Source organism: Chionomys nivalis, chromosome 3 (genome assembly GCF_950005125.1).
Source record: "Chionomys nivalis chromosome 3, mChiNiv1.1, whole genome shotgun sequence".
NCBI classification, from domain to species: Eukaryota; Metazoa; Chordata; class Mammalia; order Rodentia; family Cricetidae; genus Chionomys; species Chionomys nivalis.
Genome location: NC_080088.1, coordinates 112,450,840 through 112,474,558, shown reverse-complemented (window position 1 = coordinate 112,474,558; position 23,719 = coordinate 112,450,840). Strand labels below are relative to the sequence as shown.

Below are 23,719 nucleotides of genomic sequence, written 5' to 3'. Positions count from 1 at the left end.
TCTTACAGAGAATCTAAGTTCTATTCCCAGCACCCCACATGGGGTAGCTCATAACCCTTGTAACTTCAGCTCCAGGGACTCTGACAGTCTCTTCTGGCCTCTGTGGGCACCTTTACGTAAGTAAGCATATGGCACCTATACACGTTATAAATAAATTCTTTTTTTTTAAATAAAAATAAACCTTTATTTAAAATGCTAAAACCACAAACAAAAAAGGAAACAAGAAACATAATTTTCAAAGTAATTGGATTAAGAGGTTCTGCTTAGTGTCTAAAGTGTAAAACACGCAGGGCGTGGTGGCGCACGCCTTTAATCCCAGCACTCGGGAGGCAGAGGCAGGCGGATCTCTGTGAGTTCAAGACCAGCCTGGTCTACAAGAGCTAGTTCCAGGACAGGCCCCAAAAGCTACAGAGAAACCCTGTCTCGAAAAATCCCAAAAAAAAAAAAAAAAAAAGTCTATAATCAGCTGATCTCAAATGATTTGTAAATTGACTTAAAAATAACACCAATACATTTATTTGTATTTGGAAATAAAATAGTATAGATGGTAGGAAACACAAATGGATACTGTATTGTAAAACTGTGCATTTATTTTAAACATTACACAAAAACATGGCTGCTAAGAACATGGATAATTTTGAAAATTGATAGCCTGTCATTAAACAAAACACAAGGAGAAAATCAAGTATATCAGTTAACATAGTGGCACATACTTTTGATCCCAGCATTTACGAAACAGACAAATCTGTGAGTTCAAAGCTAGCTTGCTCTACATATTGAGTTCAGGCCACTTAGAGGCTACATAATGAGATGCTGCCTCAAAATAATTAGTATACCTATCTCTTCAATGATCAAATCATCTTGAGAAATGAAGGAGAGGGCAGTAGTGGCACACGCCTTTAATCCCTGTACTCCAGAGGCAGGTGGATCTCTGTGAGTTCGAGGCCAGCCTGGTCTAGACTGAGTTCTAGGACAGCCAGGGCTACACAGAGAAACTCTGTCTTGAAAAAACCAAAGGGGTGTGGGGGAGGAGAGAGAAATGAAGGGGAAATTCTAAGGACTTGAGGCATAAAACTTGATTTATAGCATGATTTGTCAAATTTTTTACTCCCGACTTTAAAAATATTGGCAAAAACCGGGCATGGTGGCAAAGTCTTTAATCACAGCATTCAGGAGGCAGAGGCAGGTGGATCGCCGAGTTCAAGATCAGCCTGATCTATAGAGCAAGTTCCAGGACAGCCAGGACTACATAGAGAAACTCTGTCTTGGGGGAGAAAAAGAAAAAATACATATGCAAAAAAGGTAATATTTTATGATACTGAACTGAATGTATATCCAAGAAAAATTCTTCTTTTAATATATCTAAGAAATCTTTGTTCCTGATTCTATTGGTATTATTTTTGGTTTTTTGAGACAGGGTTTCTCTGTACAACTGCACTGGCTGTCCCGTAGCTCCATTTGTAGATCAGGATTACCTCCAATTCAAAGAGATTCACCTGCCTCTGCCTCCCGAGTGCTGGGATCAAAGGTGTGCACCACCACACCCAGCTGACATTTTATCTTTGCCCCCCCATTTTAAGAAATGGCAAGAGATTAAATTCAGTTAATACTGATTTTTTAATGTGAAAAATACTAAGTTGAGTTTTTAAAGCAAACAAGCCGTAACAATTTGGCACTATTTCAATAATGAAGTGTCCATAATATGGTATTAGTACATAGATCTAAGCAAATATCAAATATGGTAGATTAATAATTAAACATCATACAATGTTGATTTTAGCAAGAAACTTAACAGGTAAAAGAAGCATCTTATTACATTATAAATTCGAGTATGCAATTATAATTTACAAATTATAAAAATCCTCCCTTTTTACAGCCAGTTGTTTTGAATGGCTACATGAATGTGTAGTCAACAAGTCAAATAAACAAACACATCTACCCAAATTTACATCCCAGAATACCTAAGTAAACTGAAGACATTATTCAGATGAGTAAGTTCTATTCATTTTCGTCATCCGGGTGATCAGGTTGCAAAGGGCATGCTTTTCTTTCGATGTTCCTAAGCCACTGCATCCTGCTTCCTCGGGAACCTGGTTCTCTTTTTCAGGATCTTTAGGAGAGAGCCTGAAGAATTCTCCAATGCCTTTTTGCCACTTTGGAGTTGGGCGCACACAAACTGGATTCCCTCCTGCATACTTATTTTCAGCTTTTCTCGACGAACACGATGAAGAACTGGTGACAAAGGTGGAGGAGCCAAGCACCTTCCTGGGGGCTCGAGAAGCCATCACTTTTCTGTAGGCTCCTGGGACGTAGTTTGCTTTGGTCCGCACCATGTTCACACAGCAAGAGACAATTCGCACCAATGCCCCAGCTGCGGATGTCTTAACTGAACAAGAACCTAAATAAATTCTTATATAAAAAAAAAAAAAAAAATCAACGATATATGTGTGGCTTAGCAGTAGAGCGTGTGCTTAACCTGCATTCGCCCGGAGGTCAATTCCCAGCACTATCAAAACCAAAAACCAAAAAGCTGAGGCAGACATGCTTAGCTGCTGCCCCTTGTTGGCAGGTTTGTGACTCACACAGCCCCACCCTCTCGCTTCGCTCTTCTGGACTTCCCTCCGTGTGACCCCTTTCCCAGCGCGAATGCCCTTCAAGAACATGGGAGAAAGGAGACTTGTAAGGCCGACCTAGAATACACGGTATGTTTGAAAAGTGCACAGCAATGCTGCTCAATAAGATGAGGTCAAAGGGCTGTTGGACTAGATCAAATTCAGGGAGTCGCTTAGGCTACATACGTGCTCTATTCTTGAGACATCCCAGTTGGCTTTTCTGCACCTCATCTCTCCAGGCAGGATGGGATGCCCACCCCAGGTCTCACGGTCTTTGCCTGTTTTGATGCCCTTTGAGAACATCTACCATCTCTCCATTATTGTTAGACGACCAGGACTATCCCAAGATCATGAAGCTGCAGTTTCCACTCCAGAGGGCAGGAGAGGGCATTGGATCCTCTGGAACTGGAGTTATAGAAGCTGTGAGCCAGCTTGGAGTTGCTAGGAATTGAACTCAGATGTGTCCTTTGCTAGAATCAGGGCTCTGAACTGCTGAGCTGTCTCTCCAGCCCCAGGTTGTTGTATAAACACACCCCCTCCCTAGTCTCTTAGCTAGCCGCTTCAGTTGACCTTGAACTCACTGTGCAGGCTTCCTGGCTGCCAAAGCCTCCGGGTGCTGGGATCACAAGCATGGGCCACCAAGCCCAGCTAGTGTCCAGTTACTGTGCAGAATACAATAAAGATAGAGTTGGCAGGGTGTGGTGGTACATGCCTTTAATCCCTAACACTCAGAAGGCAGAAAGAGGATCTCTGTGAGTTCCAGGAGAACTAGGACTGTGTAGAGAGATCCTGTCTCAAACAAACAAACAAAAATAATTAATAAATAATGATGATGACGCCGGGCAGTGGTGGTGCACGCCTTTAATCCCAGCACTTGGGAGGCAGAGGCAGGCGGATCTCTGTGAGTTTGAGGCCAGCCTGGTCTACAAGAGCTAGTTCCAGGACAGGAACCAAAAAGCTACGGAGAAACCCTGTCTCGAAAATCAAAAAAAAAAAAAAAAAAAAGAAAGAAAGAAAAAAGATGATGATATAGCTGGCATGGAATGAAGACTAATATATGTCAACAACTTATTGTAATTCCTATCATGGATGTAGCTCAGTGGTAGATTGCTTGATTAGCACGTATAAGATCCTGGAGTCAATCTCCTGCAGAACCACATATACAAAAAAAGTTGCTATTCTCTAGCTGTGGCCTACCTACCTTCTGGGCAGTACACAGGTCTACTTAGACAAGACTCCAAGTCCCCACAGATCAGCCATGTCAGTATTTAGTTTGACCCTTGGTTGGTTCCACTGCAAGTGGCTAGGCCAGCTGTCACTGATGCTGATACATCCAATCTCAAATCCCCTCCTACATTCGCCCAACAGAGAATATACCAAACCTCTGGCTTTCCATTAATTTATGGCTCTGAAACCACAGGCTGCCCACAAAATTCCCCAGGGAGAAGAGGGGCAAATAAAAACAAAAAGGGCCCAACATGGCGGCACACACCTTCTATCCCAGCAATGGGGAGAAAGGCGAAGGCAGATGGATCTCTGTAAATTAAGGTCAGTCTGGTCTACAACCAGAGTTCTAGGCTGTGGTGAGGGGCACCAAAATTTCCATTAAACATTTCTACTGAAAGCCAAAAAGTTCTTTTCTCCATCTATGTCAACAGGTACCCAGCTTCTTCTGTGGGAACAATGTCACAGCATCATTATTGTATCCGACAAGGTTAAAAAAAAAAAAAAAAAAAAGAAAAAGAAAAAAAAGCACCCTCATACCAGAAGAGAGCTTTGTGGGTGTCTGCACTTTGAAATGCTTTGCTGTAAGGTCACTATGTTCCTGGCTATGTTGGTGCAAGGCCCTCAGATGCTCAGAGTGACAGGCAAGTTGTTACTCTGGACTCAGTGTTTGACTGCCACCTTCCTGCAAGTCTTTGCCCTGTTCAATGTCTTTTTTTCCCCCTAACTTTTAGTCTTTTGGGATTCCTGGAGCGTCCACAAATACATTAGCCTCTAAGAATTCTGAATAACGGTGGTTAGGGAAAAAAATTCTTGCTGTAATTAGCCATGGTCCTATTTTTGAAATTACATCTGCAGAACCTTGAAGAGGATGGATGGGGGGGCAGATTGGCACTGATTGGAATTCTCATGCTTCTGAAAGGGAAATCAAGAGCATTGAGGGAAGAATGTGCCATCACACGTTAAACACACTCAGACGACGGGAGCTGAAGAGAAATGATTGCAAGAAAATGAATCGCTGGGCATATGGGTCATGTGACAAGCATTGTTGTGGTTGGCAACAGCAAATCACTCGGCATCCCTGCCTTGCAGGGCTCCGTTTGTCACCTCAGAGCCTGAGACCTGATTAATCATGAAGGGATCAAAACCAACAGATTAATATAAGGGCTGTGTGAGGGGTTGCTGAAATCACATAGCAAGTGTAGAGTTCACAGGACTCAGTCACCAAATTTTTCTTCTTTTTAAAAATGATTTAATCCCAGCACTTGGGAGGCAGAGGCAGGTGGATCTCTGTGAGTTCGAGACCAGCCTGGTCTACAAGAGCTAGTTCCAGGACAGGCTCCAAAACCACAGAGAAACCCTGTCTCGAAAAACCAAAAAATAAAAAATAAAAATAAAAATGATTTATTATTTATTTTCATTTTATGTGCATTTGTGTTTTGCCTGCATATATTATGTAAGAGGGTGTTGAATCCCCTGTAGCGGGAGCTAAAGACAGTTGTGAAGTATCAAGTGCTTTTAACTACTGAGCAATCTCTCCAGTCCCTCAGTCATCAAATCTTTTAACTACTATTTACTTATTTTAACTACTATAATTGATTGATTGTTTATTTTGAGACAGAGTTTCTCTGTAGTTTTGGAGCGTGTTCTAGAACTAGCTCTTTTTTTGTTTGTTTGTTTGTTTGTTTGTTTGTTTTGTTTTGTTTTTAGACCTAGCTCTGTAGACCAGGCTGGCCTTGAACTCACAGAGATTTGCTCACCTCTGTCTCCTGAGTGCTGGAATTAAAGGGGTGTGCCACCACTGTCTGGCTAATTTATTGATTTTACATGGGGTTTTGTCTGCATATACATCAACACACCTGAAGAAGTCAACAGATCCCATAGGGCCACAGTTATAGACAGCTGCGAGGCACCATGTGAATGCTGGGAATTGAACCCAGTACCTCTGGAAGAGCAGCCCAGTGATCTTAACCACTAAGCCATCTCTCAACACCCAGTCACCGAATCTAAAAGGTGTTCGCTCATTGTTGAAATACACTTTTTTTACTTTTAGCTTTTCTGTTTGTTTTGAGACAAGGTCTCATTATGTACCCCCTGGCTGTCCAGGACCTCACAGATATCCACTTGCATCTGCCTTCCAAGTGTTGAAATTAAAGGGATGGGCCACCATGCTTGGCTAACTTTGAAGTCCTGATCCTCCTGCCTCCACCTCCCAAGTGCTGGAATTATAGTTCTGTATTATGTTGCCAGTTTAAAAAAAATAGTTCTATTTATATAATTTTAAAGATTACATGTATGGTGAGAGAGAGCGAGAGGAGAGTGTTTCCTTTCCGTTGGTTTTCCCCAGGGTCTAACTCGGGTCCTCAAGCTTGGGAGCCAGAACCTTTGCCTGATCTTTGCCTGGCTTGATCATATCTATTTTTTAAAAAGATATTACTTATTATGTTTATAATGTTCCATGTTCCATCTGCCTCCTGAATGTATGCTTTTTTTTCTTTTTTTTACTTTTTGGTTTTTCGAGGTTTCCCTGCAGCTTTGGAGCCTGTCCTGGAACTAGTTCTTGTAGACTAGCTTGGCCTCGAACTCACAGAGATCTTCCTGCTTCTGCCTTAGTGCCGGGATTAAAGGTGTGTGTCACCACTGCCAGGCAAGGAATGTATGCGTATAGGCCAGAAGAGGGCAAGAATTTTCTTCAGCCAGGACGACACAGAGAAATCCTGTTTCGAAAAAATGAAAAAAATAAACTCCCATCCTCCCACAAAATAAAATTACTTAATAATAAAGATACTTATGTATGTGTGTGTGCCTGCATGAGTTTATGTGTAGAATTGCATGCAGGTATCCACTGAGGTCAGAGGTCACTGGATCCCCTGGAATAGTTGTAAGCTGCCTCATATAGGTGCTGGGAACTGAACTCTTTCTACTGCCAAGCATCTCTGGCAGTAGACATGTTTCAGTTTTCAGTAGCAGAATGATATTCTTCAGTGTCCTTTTTTGTTTTGTTTTTGAGAGTTAGGGTCTGGCTATCCTGCAATTTGCTATATAGACCAGGCTAGCTTTGAAATCACAGAGATCCATCCACCTTCCTATGCATTTCCAGTGCTGAGATTAAAGGTCTATACCACCACTCCAGGCCTTTTCATTGTCCTTTTTTAATATATTTTTTATTGATATTTATTGAGTTCTACATTTTTCTCTGATCCCTTCCCTGCCTCTCCCCTCCCGTCTTCAATCCTCCCCCAAGGTCCCCATGCTCCCAATTTACTCAGGAGATCTTGTCTTTTTCTACTTTCTACTTCCCATGTAGATTAGATCTATGTAAGTCTCTCTTAGTGTCTGCATTGTTGTCTAAGTGCTCTGGGATTGTGGTTTGTAGGCTGGCTTTCTTTGCTTTATGTTTAAAAACCACCTATGAATGAGTACATGTGATAATTGTCTTTCTGTGTCTGGGTTACCTCACTCAAAACGATGTTTTCTAGCTCCATCCATTTTCCTGCAAAATTCAAGATGTCGTTATTTTTTTCTGCTGTGTAACTCCATTGTGCAAATGTACCACTTTTTTTTGTTTGTTTGTTTGTTTTTGTTTTTTTCGAGACAGGGTTTCTCTGTGGTTTTGGAGTCTGTTCTGGAGCTAGTTCTTGTAGACCAGGCTGGTCTCGAACTCACAGAGATCCGCCTGCCTCTGCCTCGAGTGCTGGGATTAAAGGCGTGCACCACCACCGCCCGGCTCCACATTTTTCTTATCCATTCTTCAATCGAGGGACATTTAGGTTGTTTCCAGGTTCTGGCTATGATAGACAAAGCTGCTATGAACATGGTTGAGCACATGTTCTTGTGGCACGGTTGAGCATCCTTTGGATATATACCCAAAAGTGGTATTATTGGGTCTTGAGGAAGGTTATTTCCTAATTTTCTAAGGAATTGCCACACTGACATCCAAAGGGGTTGTACCAGCTTGCATTCCCACCAGCAATGCAGAAGTGTTCCCTTTGCCCCGAAACCTCTCCAGCATAAGTTGTCATCAGTGGTTTTGATCTTGGCCATTCTTACAGGTGTAAGATGGAATCTCAGAGTTGTTTTGATTTGCATTTCTCTGATGACTAAGGATGTTGAACATCTCCTTAAGTGTCTTTCAGCCATTTTAGATTCCTCTGTTGAGAGTTCTCTGTTTAGGTCTGTACTCCATTTTTTTTTATTGGATTATGTGATCTTTTGGTGTCCAATTTTCTTAAGTTTTTTGTATATTTTGGAGATCAGACCTCTGTCTGATGTGGGGTTACTGAAGATCTTTTCCCATTCTGTAGGCTGTCATTTTGTCTTGTTGACTGTGTCCTTTGCTTTAGAGAAGCTTTTCAGTTTCAGGAGGTCCCATTTATTTATTTATTTTTTTATATTTATTTGTTTATTATGTGTACAATGTTCTGTCCGTGTGTATGCCTGAAGGCCAGAAGGAGGCACCAGACCTCATTACAGATGGTTGTGAGCCACCATGTGGTTGCTGGGAATTGAACTCAGGACCTTTGGAAGAGCAGGCAGTGCTCTTAACCACTGAGCCATCTCTCCAGCCCCGGAGGTCCCATTTATTAATTGTTTCTCTCAGTGTCTGTGCTGCTGGGGTTATATTTAGTGGTTCCCTGTGCCAATGTGTTCAAATGCACTTCCCACTTTCTCTTCTATGAGGTTCAGTGTGGCTGGCTTTATGTTGAGGTCTTTGATCCATTTGGACTTGAGTTTTGTGCATGGTGATTGATATGGGTCTATTTTCATTCTTCTACATGTTGATATCCAGTTATGCCAGCACCACTTGCTAAATATGCTTTTTTTCCATTTGATATTTTTTTTAAAAGATTTTATTTATTTATTATGTATACAATATTCTGCCTGCATGTATGCCTGTAGGCCAGAAGAGGGCGCCAGACCTCATTACAGATGGTTGTGAGCCACCATGTGGTTGCTGGGAATTGAACTCAGGTCCTCTGGAAGAACAGTCAATGCTCTTAACCACTGAGTCATCTCTCCAGCCCCCATTTGATATTTTTTGCTTCTTTATCAAAGATCAGGTGTTCGAAGATGTGTGGATTGATATCCGGGTCTTCTATTAATTTCCATTGGTCCTCCTATCTGTTTTTATACCAGTACTAGGCTGTTTTCAGTACTGTAGCTCTGTAGTAAAGTTTGAAGTCAGGGATTGTGATGCCTCCAGAAGTTTTTTTATTGTACAGGATTGTTTGGGCTATCCTGGGATTTTTGCTTTTCCATATGAAGTTGAGTACTGTTCTTTCGAGGTCTTTGAAGAATTTTGCTGGGATTTTGATGGGCCATTGTCCTTTTTTTAAAGAATAGTCATGGTGGCACATGCCTTTACTTCTAGTACTCAGGTGGCAGAGGAGGGCCATTTTGTCTATGAGTTCAAGGCCATTTTGGTCTACATAGTGAGAATCTATTTAAAAAATAAAACAGAAATAAAAAGCACTTAAAACTCGTGTGTTTGTTTGCACATGAGAGCAGTACCTGGAGGTCAGAAGAGGCACTGGATCTCCTGCAGGTTGAATTACAGATTGTGAACTGCACAACGTGGTTGCTCAAGCCCCTCTTCATTTTTATGATGTCTTTTTTGTGTGTGTGCTTTGAGGCCTGGTTTCACGTAGCCCAGGCTGAATCACCAACTAACAGAGGACGACCCTGAACCCCTCCCAGTTCCTCCTGCCCCACCTCTCACGTGCTGGGATTACATTAACTGAGAGTCCCGCAAGGCAGCTCAGCAAGTAAGGTGCTTGCTGCCAAGCCTCAGGACCTAAGCTCTCTTTCCAGGTCCCACACAGCGGAGAAAATTGATTCCCGCAAGTTGTCCTCTGGCTTTCACACATGAATCTCGGTGTGCTTCCACCTCCCCATACACAAGTCAAAGCAAAAAGGTGCTAATAATATAGGGTGATATTAGCTCAGATTTTAATTTGTCAGGAGACACAAGAAACTTGCAGGAAGCACATTTGGGTTATGTACGTCAGTGGCCCATTGATGAAGAATAGATTACATTGTGAATAATGATGTCACATTACCTCCTGATGATGCTATAACCCTGAAAGCTCAGAGAATGGTTTGCAACACCAGTAAATTTCACATGTGCAAATAACCCTGGGTTTAGCAACAGAAGCAACAGAAGATTAAGAGTCCAGCTGCAGTCCAGTCCTAGAGAGATGACTTAGCTGGTAAAGTAAGGAAATGTGAGGACTTTTAGTTTGATCCCCAGAGTGTGATAGACCAGGTGTGATGGCATATACTGTTAATCCCAGCACTCAGAAGGCAGAGCTCTGTGAGCTCCAGGCCAGCTCACGGAGAAGGGTTCAGGAAGACACCTACTGTTCACCTCTGGCCTCTACAGAACCCCCCACTCCTACACGCCTACACCCCTGCATCCCGACACATATATACACACTTCTACACACACACACACACACACACACACACAGAAATGAACATATTGACAAAAATGAAGAGTCCAGGTACAGTTTAGCTGGGTGACCTGAGCTCCAGGTATCTAGCAGTCATGTAGAAGCCTGACTAAGGTATGACCTGATACCAAGCTTACCCACATGCCTGGGGTAGCCATCCAGTCCCTGCTGTTGGTTGAGGCCTCAGATCCTTGTCAAGTACCTGCAAAATTTAATTTACAACTTGACTGATAGATTTTCTTCTCTTTTTAAAAACATCCTACATAGCCGGGCGGTGGTGGTGCACGCCTTTAATCCCAGCACTCGGGAGGCAGAGGCCAGCCTGGTCTACAAGAGCTAGTTCCAGGACAGGCTCCAAAGTCACAGAGAAAGTCTGTCTCGAAAAACCAAAAAAAAAAAAAAAAAGAAAATTCTACACCTTTAATTTTACATATATATTTATTTTGTGTGTTGCATGTGTGTGGGTATGCACATATGGTAGCCATATGGGACTGGGGGACAGCTAGTGAGAGTTGGTTCTCTCCTACCATATGGGTCCTGGAGATTGAATAATTCAGGTCCTCAGGCTTGGTGCCTAATGCCTTCTTTACCTGCTGAGCCATCTTAACAACTATAAGTTAGTTTTTTTCTCTTTTTTTTAAAGCTGGTGAGATATGGTAGTCTAAAACATAGCCTTCTTCTGTCTTATTTAGGAGATGGTCTGATGTAGTTCAGGCTAGCCTTAGACTTGCTATGCAGGTGACTCCCTTTGAAAAGCCTGTCTTCACACTTGGGTACGTCTTACATTTCCTGACTATTTGAGAAGCCCAGACCCATGGTCTTATGTAAGTCTTACTTTCATCTGAGCATACCTCTTTCTCTTAACCCTAGTGCTTAAGCCTACATTAAAGTATCTCTATTAGGGGCTGGAGAGATGGCTCAGTGGTTAAGAGCATTGCCTGCTCTTCCAAAGGTCCTGAGTTCAATTCCCGGCAACCACATGGTGGCTCACAACCATCTGTAATGAGGTCTGGTGCCCTCTTCTGGCCTGCAGACATACACACAGTCAGAATATTGTATACATAATAAATAAATAAATATTTTTTTTAAAAAAAGTATCTCTATTATTTGGGGTTAGAAAGATGGCTTACAGACCCGGGGTTTGACTTCCAGCACGTATGGAAACTCACAACCATCTGTAACTCTGGCCCCAGGAGATCCAATGCCCTCTTCTGGCCTCTGTGGGAACCAAGCAGCAAGTTGTATAAAAGACATATAGACAGGGCTGGAGAGATGGCTCAGCTGTCAAAAGCACTTACTGTTCTTGTAGAGGGCCAGGTTCTAGTGCCTGTACCGTCTATAACTCCAATTTCAATGTCCTCTTTTGACCTCTGAGAGCAACAGGTGCACAGAGGTACGTGTAAGCAAACAAACATGAAATCAAGTAAATAAATAAATATATAGATGATAGACAAAACACCCATAATTTTTTTGTTGTTGTTTTTGGAGACAGGGTTTCTTTGTGCCATCCTGGTGTCCTGGAACTTGCTCTATAAACAGATCTGCTTACCTATGTCTCCAGAGTGCTGGGATTAAAGGTGTGCAGCTCCACCACCTGGCCATAAAATATAACTCTAAATTTTTTTTTTTAGTTTAAAAAAACCTTTATTAAACCCAAACAAACAAGAAAAAAAACTAGAATAAACAAACAACACTTTTATCCCCAGCATTTGGGAGGCAGAGGCAGGCAGATCTCTGTTGAGTTCAAGGCCAGCCTGGTCTACAGAGTGAGTTCCAGGATAGCCACAGCTACACAGAGAAACCATATCTTGGAAAAAACAAAAAACATAAAACAACAAAACCCCAACCAACCTATAGCTCGAATTCTAATTGATCTAATTGATCTTAATAATAAGAACCCAGAGTCAGATATCAGGGTAAATACTGAAAGATCAGTGAAGCAGAGCAGCCAAAAACCATAAGTCAACTTCATAAGACTGTGTATGAAAAGATTACCTATATGGGTGCTGGAGAGATGGCTCAGTGAAGAGCACTGGCTGTTCTTCCAAAATCTTGAGTGCAATTCCCAGCAACCACATGGTGACTCACAACCATCTGTAAGGAGATCTGGTGCCCTCTTCTGGCCTGCAGGCATACATGCAGGCAGAATACTGTATACATAATAAAGAAATATTTTATAAATAGAAAATATTACCTATAAATCAAATTGTCATCTGATGTTGGATATCCTTCTATATATGTGTTACTTTATTGGTTGATGAATAAAGTTGTTTTGGCCAGTGCCTTATCAGAGAAATCCAAATAGAGAGAAAGAGAGAGAGAGAGAGAGAGAGAGAGAGAGAGAGAGAGAGAGAGTGGAGTCAAAGAGACACCATGTAGCAACTGAAGGAGAAAGATGCCAGAGCATTCCTGGTAAGCCACAGCCTCATGGCAATACATAAATTAAAAGAAATGGGTTAATTTAAGATGTAAGAGCTAGCTAGGAATACACCTGAGCCATTGGCCAAACAGTGTTGTAATTCATACAGTCTCTGTGTGATTATTTGGGTCTGGGTGGCCAGGAAACAAAAGCACAGTCTCTATTTACAGTCATCCAACACATTTTAATAATTAAATATGACACTGGACCAAAGATGAATTTCAGACTGTGAAAAGCTTAATCCCATTAATCCCATAGTTTAATGAGGCCATCTCAACCACATGTGATGACCTTGGTCATTTCATGGGGATGCCACACTGCACCTGTGCACACTTTATCATGGGCTTTAAACTGACTGTAGAGTTCTGTGGTCCTCTAGTCCCAAAATGTTTAATTTGCCATTTCCATTTCCTGAAATCACATAGCTCATATCTGATGAGAAGTCTACCTAACAAGCACAGCCTGCAAGCATATGGTCCTTAAAATTTTTCTTCTTATTTAATCTGAATCTATTCTGTGCTGCAAAAATTAAGATTTGGTTATCCATTGACTGGCATGCTAGCCATTTTCCATTTGGAGACAAAGTCACGGCAGACACTGAGTGCATAGTGGGCTCTGCTATGTACTTAGAATCCACAGGGATATCCCATCCCAAATTCTTAGGCTCTGATCGTCAGACATACTCACAAATCTTTGATTCTCATCAACAAAAACAATTGTGTTGACAACTCCCAAAGCTGATCATATTCCTGAACAATCTCTCCACTGCAAATGTCCCACTGCATGAGCTTTTTGTCAGACATCCAAGCCACAAAGAGAGTTTGCTTGTCTTCATCAGGATTGAACTTGACACAACAGTGATGTGGGATTCCCCTCTGGGTGCTGTGAAACTGTCCTAGGCCTGTGATAGGGTAGAGTAGAGCTAGGCGGGGGAAAACTAAACTGAATGCTGGAAGAAAGGAGGTGGAGTCAGGGAGAAGCTGTGGAGCTGCTGCCGGAGACAGACATGTTGGAACCTTGCCGGTAGGCCACGATATAAAATAATGTAAATGGGTTAAATTAAGATGTAAAAGCTAGCCAGGCGGTGGTGGTGCACGCCTTTAATCCCAGCACTCGGGAGGTAGAGGCAGGTGGATCTCGGTGAGTTCGAGGCCAGCCTGGTCTACAAAGGGAGTTCTAGGACAGGCTCCAAAGCTACAGAGAAACCCTGTCTCGAAAAAACCAAAAAAAAAAAAAAAAAAAAAAAAAAAAAGATGTAAAAGCTAGAGCTAATAGTCCAAGCAGTGATTTAATTAATACAGCTTTTGTGTGGTTCTTTTGGGGTTGAGCAGCCAGGAACCAACAAGAGGCCTTCCTACAACACAAGAGGGACTTTTTTGGTTTGTAAATCTTGATATACACTGTCCTGTCTCTGTGTCCCAGGGTTTCAGCTACCTGTCATAGGCCGCACTGAGGAACTGTGTTTCTGCAGTGTTGAAGCAGATGTCCCTTACAGCTTTACTGTGACCAATAAATGTTCTCAGATAGCGCCAGTCTCCATAAACTTTCCATAGCTTAATTTTACAGTCCACGGACCAAGAGAGCAACAAATGTCCAGAAAGAGGAAACAGCCTGACCACACTGACACCCTCTGTGTGTCCAGACCACAAATGAATTTGTTTTTTGGGAAGATAACATTTTTCAGGTGGCACAGATGACCGTAGATTAACATTAACACCAACATCCCGAGGTATGTGAAGGTAGGACCTGCCTTGATAGTCATACATTTCTTCAACGTGTAAGATTGTCTTCTCTCCCGGTCTCTTCTCTTCCTATTTGCCTTTTTCTCTGCTTCTTTGCTGTGATTTCATCCAACTCCTTTTGTTCTTCCTCTGAAGGTTTGGTGACATCTTTTTCATACTTATATTCTGTTCATAGTCCCAAGAAACCATTAATATTAGATGTATTATTTTCTTTGAACTTTTTTTTTTTTTTTTGGTTTTTCGAGACAGGGTTTCTCTGTGGCTTTGGAGCCTGTCCTGGAACTAGCTCTGTAGACCAGGCTGGTCTCGAACTCACAGAGATCCGCCTGCCTCTGCCTCCTGAGTGCTGGGATTAAAGGCGTGCGCCACCATCGCCCGGCCTTCTTTGAACTTTTTTCTCTTATAGTTTTCTTCTGACCAGATTGCTGTTCAAACATGAAGTCACTGATATGTGCTGGCTCTGCATATCCAGAAAGCAGGAAAATTCCAGTTTCCAAATCTTCCTTAAATGCTACCTCTGGAGTCAAGTCCACCGCCACTGTCAGAGAAGGCGTGGCTGGATGCGTGAAAGCGTCAGCAGCTAGCAGCAGACACCAGCTGCCCTCACTGTTAGTCTGATTTGAACCCTGAACCGAAACCATAAGCAGCTATATCTGCAATCACAGTGGACATGACTGCAAAAGATTCTCTCTCCTGTGGTCAGGCCAATATCAGAGAAGCAGAGCAGCAAGCTTCTAGATAGTTCTTACCTCAACAACTCTGTCTGGCTCTGTTTCTCTTTTAGATGGAGCTTCTCTGTAGCCCAGGGTGACCTTGAACTCCTGATCTTCCTGATTCCTTCTCCCAAGTGATGGAATTAAAGATGTGTGCTACCAATGCCTGGTCTCTATGGTTAACTAGTGGCTAGCTCTGCCCTCTGATCTCCAGGCAGGCTTTATTTGTAAGAGCACAAAACATCATCACACCAACCAAACAAAAAATACTTGCAATGTAGCTGAAGATGCCCTTGAACTTTTTCCAAGTGCTGGAATTACAGGTATTCCTACCATTCCTTGTTTATGCAGTGCTGAGGACTGAACTCAGGCCTTCAAGCACTGTAGGCAAGCACTTTGCCAACTGAACTACATCCTTATTTATTTATTTATTTATTTATTTATTTATTTATTTATTTATTTGTTTATTTATTTATTTATTTAACCTTTTCTCCTTTTGGAAATAAGGTTGGTGGTTTGAACCTGCTATGTATACTAGACCTGCCTCTGCTGCTGGAGTGCCAGGATTAAAGGCACACATGATTATGCCCTACTGTTTTTGTTTTTTGAGCAAGGTCTTTCGAGTAACTCGATTCAGTTGAAATAAAGGTCTTATTGTGACCTAATCTTTTAAGTGAAATGCCTTAGTTTCTTTCCCCAGTTTTTACTTAGGAAGGAGTCATGAGGCATAGTTTATATTACAGTGGGCAGATTTTCATAAGGTCAGACACTAGGACAAAGGTCATTCTGAGCCACTGTAGAAACGGCTTCCCAGATCACTGCTCTGAAAGGGCATTATCCTGACACTCTTCATTATTTTTCAGTGCTAGGCATTGAACCCCAGGCCTCAAATGCTAAGCACACTTTATAGCACTAAGCCACACCCTGAGCTCAGCCTCAGGGTTTCAGGCTATAAAGTCTCTCAGATGCCAAAGATGTGCTCAGAAGTCTCCAAGAGCAGCTCCACAGCAATGCCCATTTCATAGTTCTTGTCAGGTCTTCCTATAAAGCAAAAGCAACTATACACCAGGCATAATGGTACACTGACCCCAGAACCTGGGGAGCAGAGGTAGGGGGATCTCTGCAAGTTCCAGAACAACCAGGGCTACAGAGTGAGACCCTGTCTCAGATACAAACACCTAAAACCAGGTCAGCCAGATAGATTAGAGGGTAAAGTGCTTGTCACTGAGTCTGAACTGTTTGATCTCGCACACATACATATACACAAAATAAGTAAATACATAAATGTTATTTAAAACCCAAACCCATTTATTTAGCATAAATGAAGTCATATGTAGCTACCAAGTTCAGGCACTCTTGTTCAAATTCTCTTTCCTTCAAAGTGTGCTTGGAACTTGACCTTCCCATTGAATTCTGAGAGCTTGGCTCCAGTTCTGGCAGTTAAATCATTACATCAGAGAATGAAGATGCTCTTTGTGTGGGGCCTTTTTTCTTAGTCATTTGCTTTTTTCGGTTTTGATATCCTTTAGGTTAATTTAAAGCATATCTTGGGTTTGGAGCGCTCACTCAGCTAAGCTAGAGCACTGCTTGTTTTTCTAGAGGACTCAGGTTCAATTCCAAGCACCCACATGGTGCCTCACAAACATCAATTCCAGTTCTGGGGATCTGATGCCCTCTTCTGGTCTCCAGATGCCAGATATACATATGTTAACACAAACAGATGCAGACAACACAGAGTTAAACTAAGTATAAAAAAACAAAAAACAGGACTGGAGAGATGACTTAAGAGCACTGGTTGCTCCTCCAGAGAACTAGGGTTCAATTTCCAGCACCCACACCATAGCTCACAACTGTCCATAACTCCAGGTCCAGTGGGTCTGACTCCCTTACACAGGCATATGTGCAGGCCAAATACCAATGCACATAAAATAAAATGTTTAAAAAATCTTTAACATGAAATTACTGATATTTGTATATATTTTACTAATTCATTTTCAATTTAGGAATCAGGTACTATTTTAAATCTTAGATTTGTTATTTTTGGTTTCTTTTTGGAAACAATGTCTCACATTAACGGTATTCTACCGCTGTGTAGCTAGGGTTGACCTCTACCTCCCAAGCAGTAAGATTCAAGGCTTTGCATCCAAGCGAGGCTTCTTCCGGTTAAGGTTTTTTTTTAATAAATGGTATCTTTTTGTAGCCCGGGCTGTCCTGGAATTCACTGTGTAGGCCAGGCTGACCTGGAACTCAGAGATCCAAGAGATCCACCTGCTTCTGCCTCCCAAGGACTGGGATTAAGGTCCTGGGCCACTACATATCAGCCAGGAGGTTAAATTATTTTCAATTGGACTACTAGTGACTCTTTAATATGTTCCAAATTTTAATCTGTGTAGACTAAGCTAGTCTTGAACTGAGAGATCCATTTGCCATCCATTTGCCTTGAGTGCTGGGATTAAAGGATTGTGCCATAACCAGGCGTCACTACTTAAGACTGGGTCTCTTCAACAAACCGGGCCGGTGGTGGCACACGCCTTTAATCCCAGCACTCGGGAGGCAGAGGCAGGAGGATCTCTGTGGGTTCGGGGCCAGCCTAGTCTACAAGAGCTAGTTCCAGTGCAGGCTCTAAAGCTACAGAGAAACCCTGTCTCGAAAAACAAAACAAAAAAACAAAACAAAAAAAAAAGACTGGGTCTCTTGTATTTTAGTCTCGCCTAGAATATCCTTCTGAAGGTGAAGATGACCTTGAAGTTCTAATCCTGCCTCCACTTCCCAAGTGCTCATATTACAGGTATGAACACCATGCCTGACTTTATGTGGATGATCTTAGTAGAATGAGGGGGACTTTGCTGTTCTGCGGCCCATCATTTTCTTAAGCAATTTCACTTAAAAAAGAAAAACAAAAAAACTTAAACTCATTGCAAAAAAAAAGTTACCTACTTGCTTCCAATTTAATTACAACATGTTAAAAAACGGACTACAGTGTTTGGCGGCCTCTCCGAGTTAAAGTAAAACTTCTAAAAGGGTCAAGGTCTAAAGTTCACATTTTTGTAAGGTCTGTTTTGTCTCCACTGAGGGAGACCCCATTATCCATGGCAAGACCCCATTATCCAGCTCTACCAATCACGTCCATTTCCTTTCGAGTCTCCCGAAGGAGGAATATAAAGTTCGGGTGAGGGAAAACGGGTTCAGATGAAGGTCAGATACCCAACAGTTAGCTGGGGTGGATAAAATGGGGCAAAGTGAAGCAGCTGGCGGTGGCTTCACTGGTGGCAAGCTTCCCATGCTGGCAGGGAAACCAAACACGCAGTGGCACCTGGGGGTCTACTGTGTGCCAGGCTCGGGGTTCGCGGAAGAAACCGCGGGTCTCCGCCCCGAAGGCGCCCGAGGGCCATCCTCTAGGCTGTAGGCAGCGGAGCAGCTCCGGGCGCCCCGCAGGCGAAGATCAGCACTCCCGCCCCGAAGGGCAGACCCGCCTCAGCGAGGGCGGATCCCCGCGGCCCTCGCCCGACCCCCGAGAGCGAACGCGGCTGCGCCCGCTCCTCACGTGTCCCGGCCGGCCCCCCAAGCCGTCTCACGTTCGACTTCCGCCTGACCCTTCCGACTTCCGGTAAAGAGTCCCCCACCCCCAGCTCCGTTTCGCATCTCCGCGCCCTCCCGGCCGCGTCGCCCCGTGCGCGCCCGCGAGCCGGGTTCCCATGCGCCCGTCGACCGCCGCCGCTCAGCGGCCCGCGCCGGGCCCGGAGCCGCGCCGCCTGCCGGGCTGGGCCGCGCGGCGCTCGCTCCCGCGGACGGCGCGGCGCGGCGGGCGGGGCGGCGCGGCGACGTATCCCTCCGCCGGCCCTCCCCCGCGCGGCCCCGGCGCCCCTCCCCGCGGGCCGCGCTCGCCGCCCTGTGCCTCAGACTGTTTTGGTAGCAACGGCAACGGCGCGTCCCGGCCCGGCTCCCGGCGGCTGTTCGGTGTCTGCGGGCCTCCCCGCCCCTTCGTCGTTGTCCTGCTGCCCCTGGCTCCCGCGACCGCGCCAGTCCGCGCCTGCCCGCTTGGCGTCCGCGCGTCCCCGCCGCGCTCCGGCGTCTCTTCTGCGCGCCCGGCTCCCGGCTGTCCCCGCCCGGCGTGCGAGCCGGTGTATGGGCCGCTCACCATGTCGCTGAAGCCGCAGCCGCCCGCGCCCGCCAGTGGCCGCAAGCCCGGCGGTGGCCTGCTCTCGTCGCCCGGCGCCGCGCCGGCCTCGGCCGCGTCGTCTTCGTCTTCCGCGGTGCCGGCCCCGGCTGCGTCGGTGGCGTCTTCCTCGGCGGCCGCGGGCGTCGGGCGCCCCGGTCTGGGCAGGTGGGTGTCGGCTCCCCAGCCCCCTCCGCGCCCGCCGGGCCGATCCCGCGCCGCTCGTCCCCTCCCCCGCCTCGCCCCGTGACCGGCCCGCATCGCGGTGGGCTGGGGGCCCGCGGAGGGGCGGGAGGCGCCGGACGATTCTTCGGGCTTCTCAGGCCGTGTCCAGCCTCCTGCACCATCCCGTCCCCTCCCCCAGATGGTCAAGATGGACGGCCGGGGCGGCCCTCTGCCCCTCGTGTGTGTTAGAGAGGCGATTGGCATCCCCGCCCCACCCCCTTGCAGCGTCCCCTACCCGTGATGGAAGGGCGGCTGGGCCTGGGTGCACGTCGCAGGGGTCCCTGTCCTGAACTGAGCCACTTTGCCAGGTGGGGGAGCCTGGAGGGAGGAGGGGAAGTTGAGGCCCGGCCGCCCCAAGTAGGGTCAGCCAGTTGTCCTGCATATCTAACTCCCGCCCCGCAGCCCCTAGGACGGTGGTCATCCGAGGCGAGGTGGGTGGTTAGCGGCCTCCCGCACCCATCCCCCGCTTTAGATCTGGGGCGGCGGGGTTCCCGCGGCGGGCTGCCCTCCCCCAGCTGGGGAAGGGGTGGGAGTGCCCGGCTCCCTTCGGGCCGGCCTCCCTCCTTCCCCGCAAGGTCCCCTGCGCGCGGGTGGTGGCCGATCCGCATTGCTGGTCCTCGTCCGCCGAGCAGAAGACGTCTTTGAATAGAGGTGGGCGAGGGCCCGACTTGCGAGGTGGGTTGGCGGCGGGCATCGGACACGCAGCGCATTTTCCCCGCAGCCCCCGTCCCAATTCCTGAAATTTCTAGAGATGAGGAACCGCAACAGAGGAGTTTTTTGGTGCGGGTTCTGATGGCAACATCGCGGGTGTTGGCTTGCGCCTGCGTCCCCCTTCTCTCTCCTCTCCCCTGGGCCCGGTTTTGTTGGTAGAAGCTGGAAGCCGGGTGCTGTCCTGTGTGACTGGGCTTGACTCTGGAGGGTGTGCGCGCGCGGGGGTGGGGAGGGGTGGAGGCGATTGTCAGTTCGTATTTCACGAACTAAGAAAACGCTTAGTGTTAAAACGGGGAGGCAAATGCCAATAGACTCCATTCCATTGTGGCCGGTGTCCTTAACTTGGGAAGCGCCGCCAGAGCTTACCAAGGGCATGCAAGTCCATTTCCCCTGTGCCCCGAGTTCATCCGTGTTACAGACACTGCTGTGCCTCCCTCTGGCCTAGGCCTGGTTGGCAGAGCCTTGACCAGCCTCCTCCTTAAATAGACATCCAGAACTTAGGAGGTGGGCTATGGGGATTTTTCGTGTACTGAGTTTTCTTTTTAGCCGCAGTTTCCAGTCGGCCATCTCTAGAGAGCGTTCCTTTACAGCAGAAGTTAAGCCGTGGGGTGAATCAGAGCAGGTTTTTAAGGAATCCTGCTGGGAACAGTCTGTTTTTTACTTTATTCCCCCACACTTCCAATTTTCCCTAGCGTGAGACATTTCAAACCTCCTCAGCCTGTTTAGTTCAAATTAAACCATTTTTCCCCCAACTCAGTGAAGTTAAGGTTTTGTGATTTGAGTTTCTTTTGTTTTGTCCTTTTAGTGAAAAAAAGAAAAATATTTAAATTTATGAATGCATCCCATTTTCTTTGCTTTTCCATGTTTTCCCTTTAGTTATCAGAGAGTGGCAGATGTATTTAACTTGTTCAAATACCAACTAAAACTAAAGTTTCTAAACTTCACTATCTCCTTAGGCATAAAGATTAGGTTGTAGTGGAATTATTCTACAGGGAGGTGAGCATCTCCGATGAGCAAGGCAAGAGTACCACTCATCTTTCTGCTCCTGAGGGTCCTCAGAAGTTAAAGGCATTTAGAGTTTTCCTTGCTTTGAGTTCTGTCACTTGAAGTATACATGTTAGCACTCACTCTTTTGACGAAGTTTTTAGTCCAATACCAGACTCAGAATATGCAGTTTTGTTCTGTACAGAGCCTTGGTTAATGTTAACATGGTAGAATAGCTTTTAAGTTCTCAGTCTTCTCCGGGTTCTTTGTAAATCCGTTACAACCTCTAGAATTTTGCTTGGGTTTGTATGTGTCACTAAAAATAAGACTGTCAACGTGGCTGAGGAAGGGGGGATGTAGCATTGGGGGCTGCTGAGATGGGTTAGTGGGTAAAGGTGCTAGCTGCTAGGCCTGTCAACCAGGAGTCCCATCCCACCACCATGGTTGCAGCAAGCAACTGACTACTGCCAGTTGTCCTCTGACCTCCACACACCTGCCAGGGGCATTTTGCCCCTCCCCCACAATAAATAAACTTAAAAGAAGAATTAACAAGAAAAAGTGGCATTGATAATGTTATGTTTATGGTAGCAAAATATTCTTCCCAGCCTAGAAGTTCACTGTTGTTGAAGCACCATTTTATTTCTGGACCTTCCCCAGCCTGGAACTCTAACCCAGGGCCTTACTTTTGCTGGACTAGGACTTAGCTACTCAGCCAGCCTGAATCAGACTTGGGTTTTGTGTGAAAAGAATTGAGAACTTTTTCCTTAGAAAAGAACTGTGTGATCACTTTTTAAAAATCTTACCGCACAGCTGCACCTGAACCCACTGCTTGTTCTAGACTTTGACCTTTTCCTTGTGAGGCTGTGCTTATGTGTGATCAACCTTGTTCCCCCTTAACCTGGTGGATTTTTTAAAATTCTTAAATAGTAACTTACCTACTAAGCTAAGTTTCTACCTAACTTTTGGGAGTTTAGTCTTCATAATCTTTTTTTTTTTTTTTTTTTTTTTGGTAGAGGTGGTACAGTAAAATCTTCATACTGGAATCTTTTTGTTTCAGTTTTATTTTTCCCTAGAGAAAGTGCCGAAAAGTGGTTTCACTAGGTCAAGGACTCTAAGATTTTACGGCTCTCACAGGTTGTGCCGTGTTATTTCTCAGATGGCTTAGTGGGCTCTAGAGCCAAAGAGGCAGCTCTACTGTGGAAATGTTTCTTTGTAGTTGTCAGCTGCTTTTGGGGTCAGGGGCCGTAGCCTTCTGTGTCAGGGTCATGTACAAGCATTACAAGCAGGTGGTTTCCTGTGTATTCTTCCTAGTTTCTGTATTTTAAAGATCTTTTTTAAAATTTCATATGGATGACTGTTTTGTTTGCTTGTATGCTAAGTACACTGCATGAATGCCCAGTGTCCACAGAGACCAGACGAGGGCCCTGTATTTTCTGGAACTGGAGTTAGCAACATCTGTGAACCATCTTGTGGGTCTGGGAACCAACCTGGGTTCTCCACAGGAGCAAACAGTGCTATTAATTCCTGAGCCATCCATCCAATCCCTCTTGGTTATTTCTTTTTGCGTTTTAAAAACATTTTTATGTGTAGGAGTATTTTGTGTGCATGTTTGTAAGTACCCTACATGCTTGTCTGATGCCCAGAGGCCAGAAGAGGGCTTTGTATCCACTGGAGCTAGAGGTGCGAACCATTGTTAGCTGCCAGGTAGGTGCTGGTAACTGAACTAGGGTCCTCAGCTATAGCAATAAATGCCAGGGTTGGTGCCTATAATCCCAGCACAAGTGGATCTTTTGAGTTTGAGGCTAGCCTGGTCCACATAGGAAATAGACTTACAAGAGCAGCAAGTACTCTTAACCACTTCAGCCCTTGTGTTTGAGTTTCATTTGAGCTTTTTTTTTTTTTTTTTTTTTTTTTTTTTTTTTTGGTTTTTCGAGACAGGGTTTCTCTGTGGTTTTGGAGCCTATCCTGGAACTCCCTCTGTAGACCAGGCTGGACTCGAACTCACAGAGATCCACCTGCCTCTGCCTCCCAAGTGCTGGGATTAAAGGCGTGCGCCACCACTGTCCGGCTTCATTTGAGCTTTTACTGGACTATATGTAATGATATTTTGGAGCCTGTAGTATATACTACAGATGCAGATCCATGATTTCTGAAGGAACTGTTTAAAAACTTTGGGAATTTTTCTTAAATTAATCTTATTTATGTTATTAGCTGTTAGTTTATGATTTTTTAAAAAAATATTTATTTATTTATTTATTATGTATACAATATTCTGTCTGTGTATATGCCTGCAGGCTAGAAGAGGGCACCAGACCTCATTACAGATGGTTGTGAGCTACCATGTGGGTGCTGGGAACTGAACCCGCGTCTTTGAGATCAGATCTTTTGTAGGTTGATCTTGAATTACTGGGGAGGATGATGTTGAACTTATGGCCCTCCTCATGCCTTCTCCTGAGTGTTGGAATTGTAGGTGTATACCCG

General features: G+C 44.9%; 1 protein-coding gene and 2 pseudogenes across 9 annotated transcripts in view; 1 reads left to right on the top strand and 2 right to left on the bottom strand.

The window, feature by feature from the left end:
- Positions 1 to 1,665: 1,665 nt before the first annotated feature.
- Positions 1,666 to 2,381, bottom strand: LOC130872087 (PCNA-associated factor-like; annotated as a pseudogene).
- A 10,572-nt stretch (positions 2,382 to 12,953) lies between these two features.
- Positions 12,954 to 14,675, bottom strand: LOC130872125 (pre-mRNA-processing factor 17-like; annotated as a pseudogene).
- Positions 14,676 to 19,006: 4,331 nt separating this feature from the next.
- The window catches only part of Atxn2 (ataxin 2), an 83,012-nt gene continuing 78,299 nt past the window's right edge, over positions 19,007 to 23,719 (top strand). For 6 of the 9 annotated variants that reach the window (XM_057764165.1, XM_057764164.1, XM_057764160.1 and 3 more), the window contains exon 1: positions 19,156 to 19,486. In XM_057764165.1, coding sequence (XP_057620148.1) covers positions 19,302 to 19,486 — 185 coding nt within the window. In that variant the 5' untranslated portion in view covers positions 19,156 to 19,301. Of the gene's footprint in view, positions 19,487 to 20,152; positions 20,195 to 23,719 lie in introns of those variants that run through there. The other 3 variants (XM_057764167.1, XM_057764158.1, XM_057764166.1) reach the window with 2 other exon arrangements.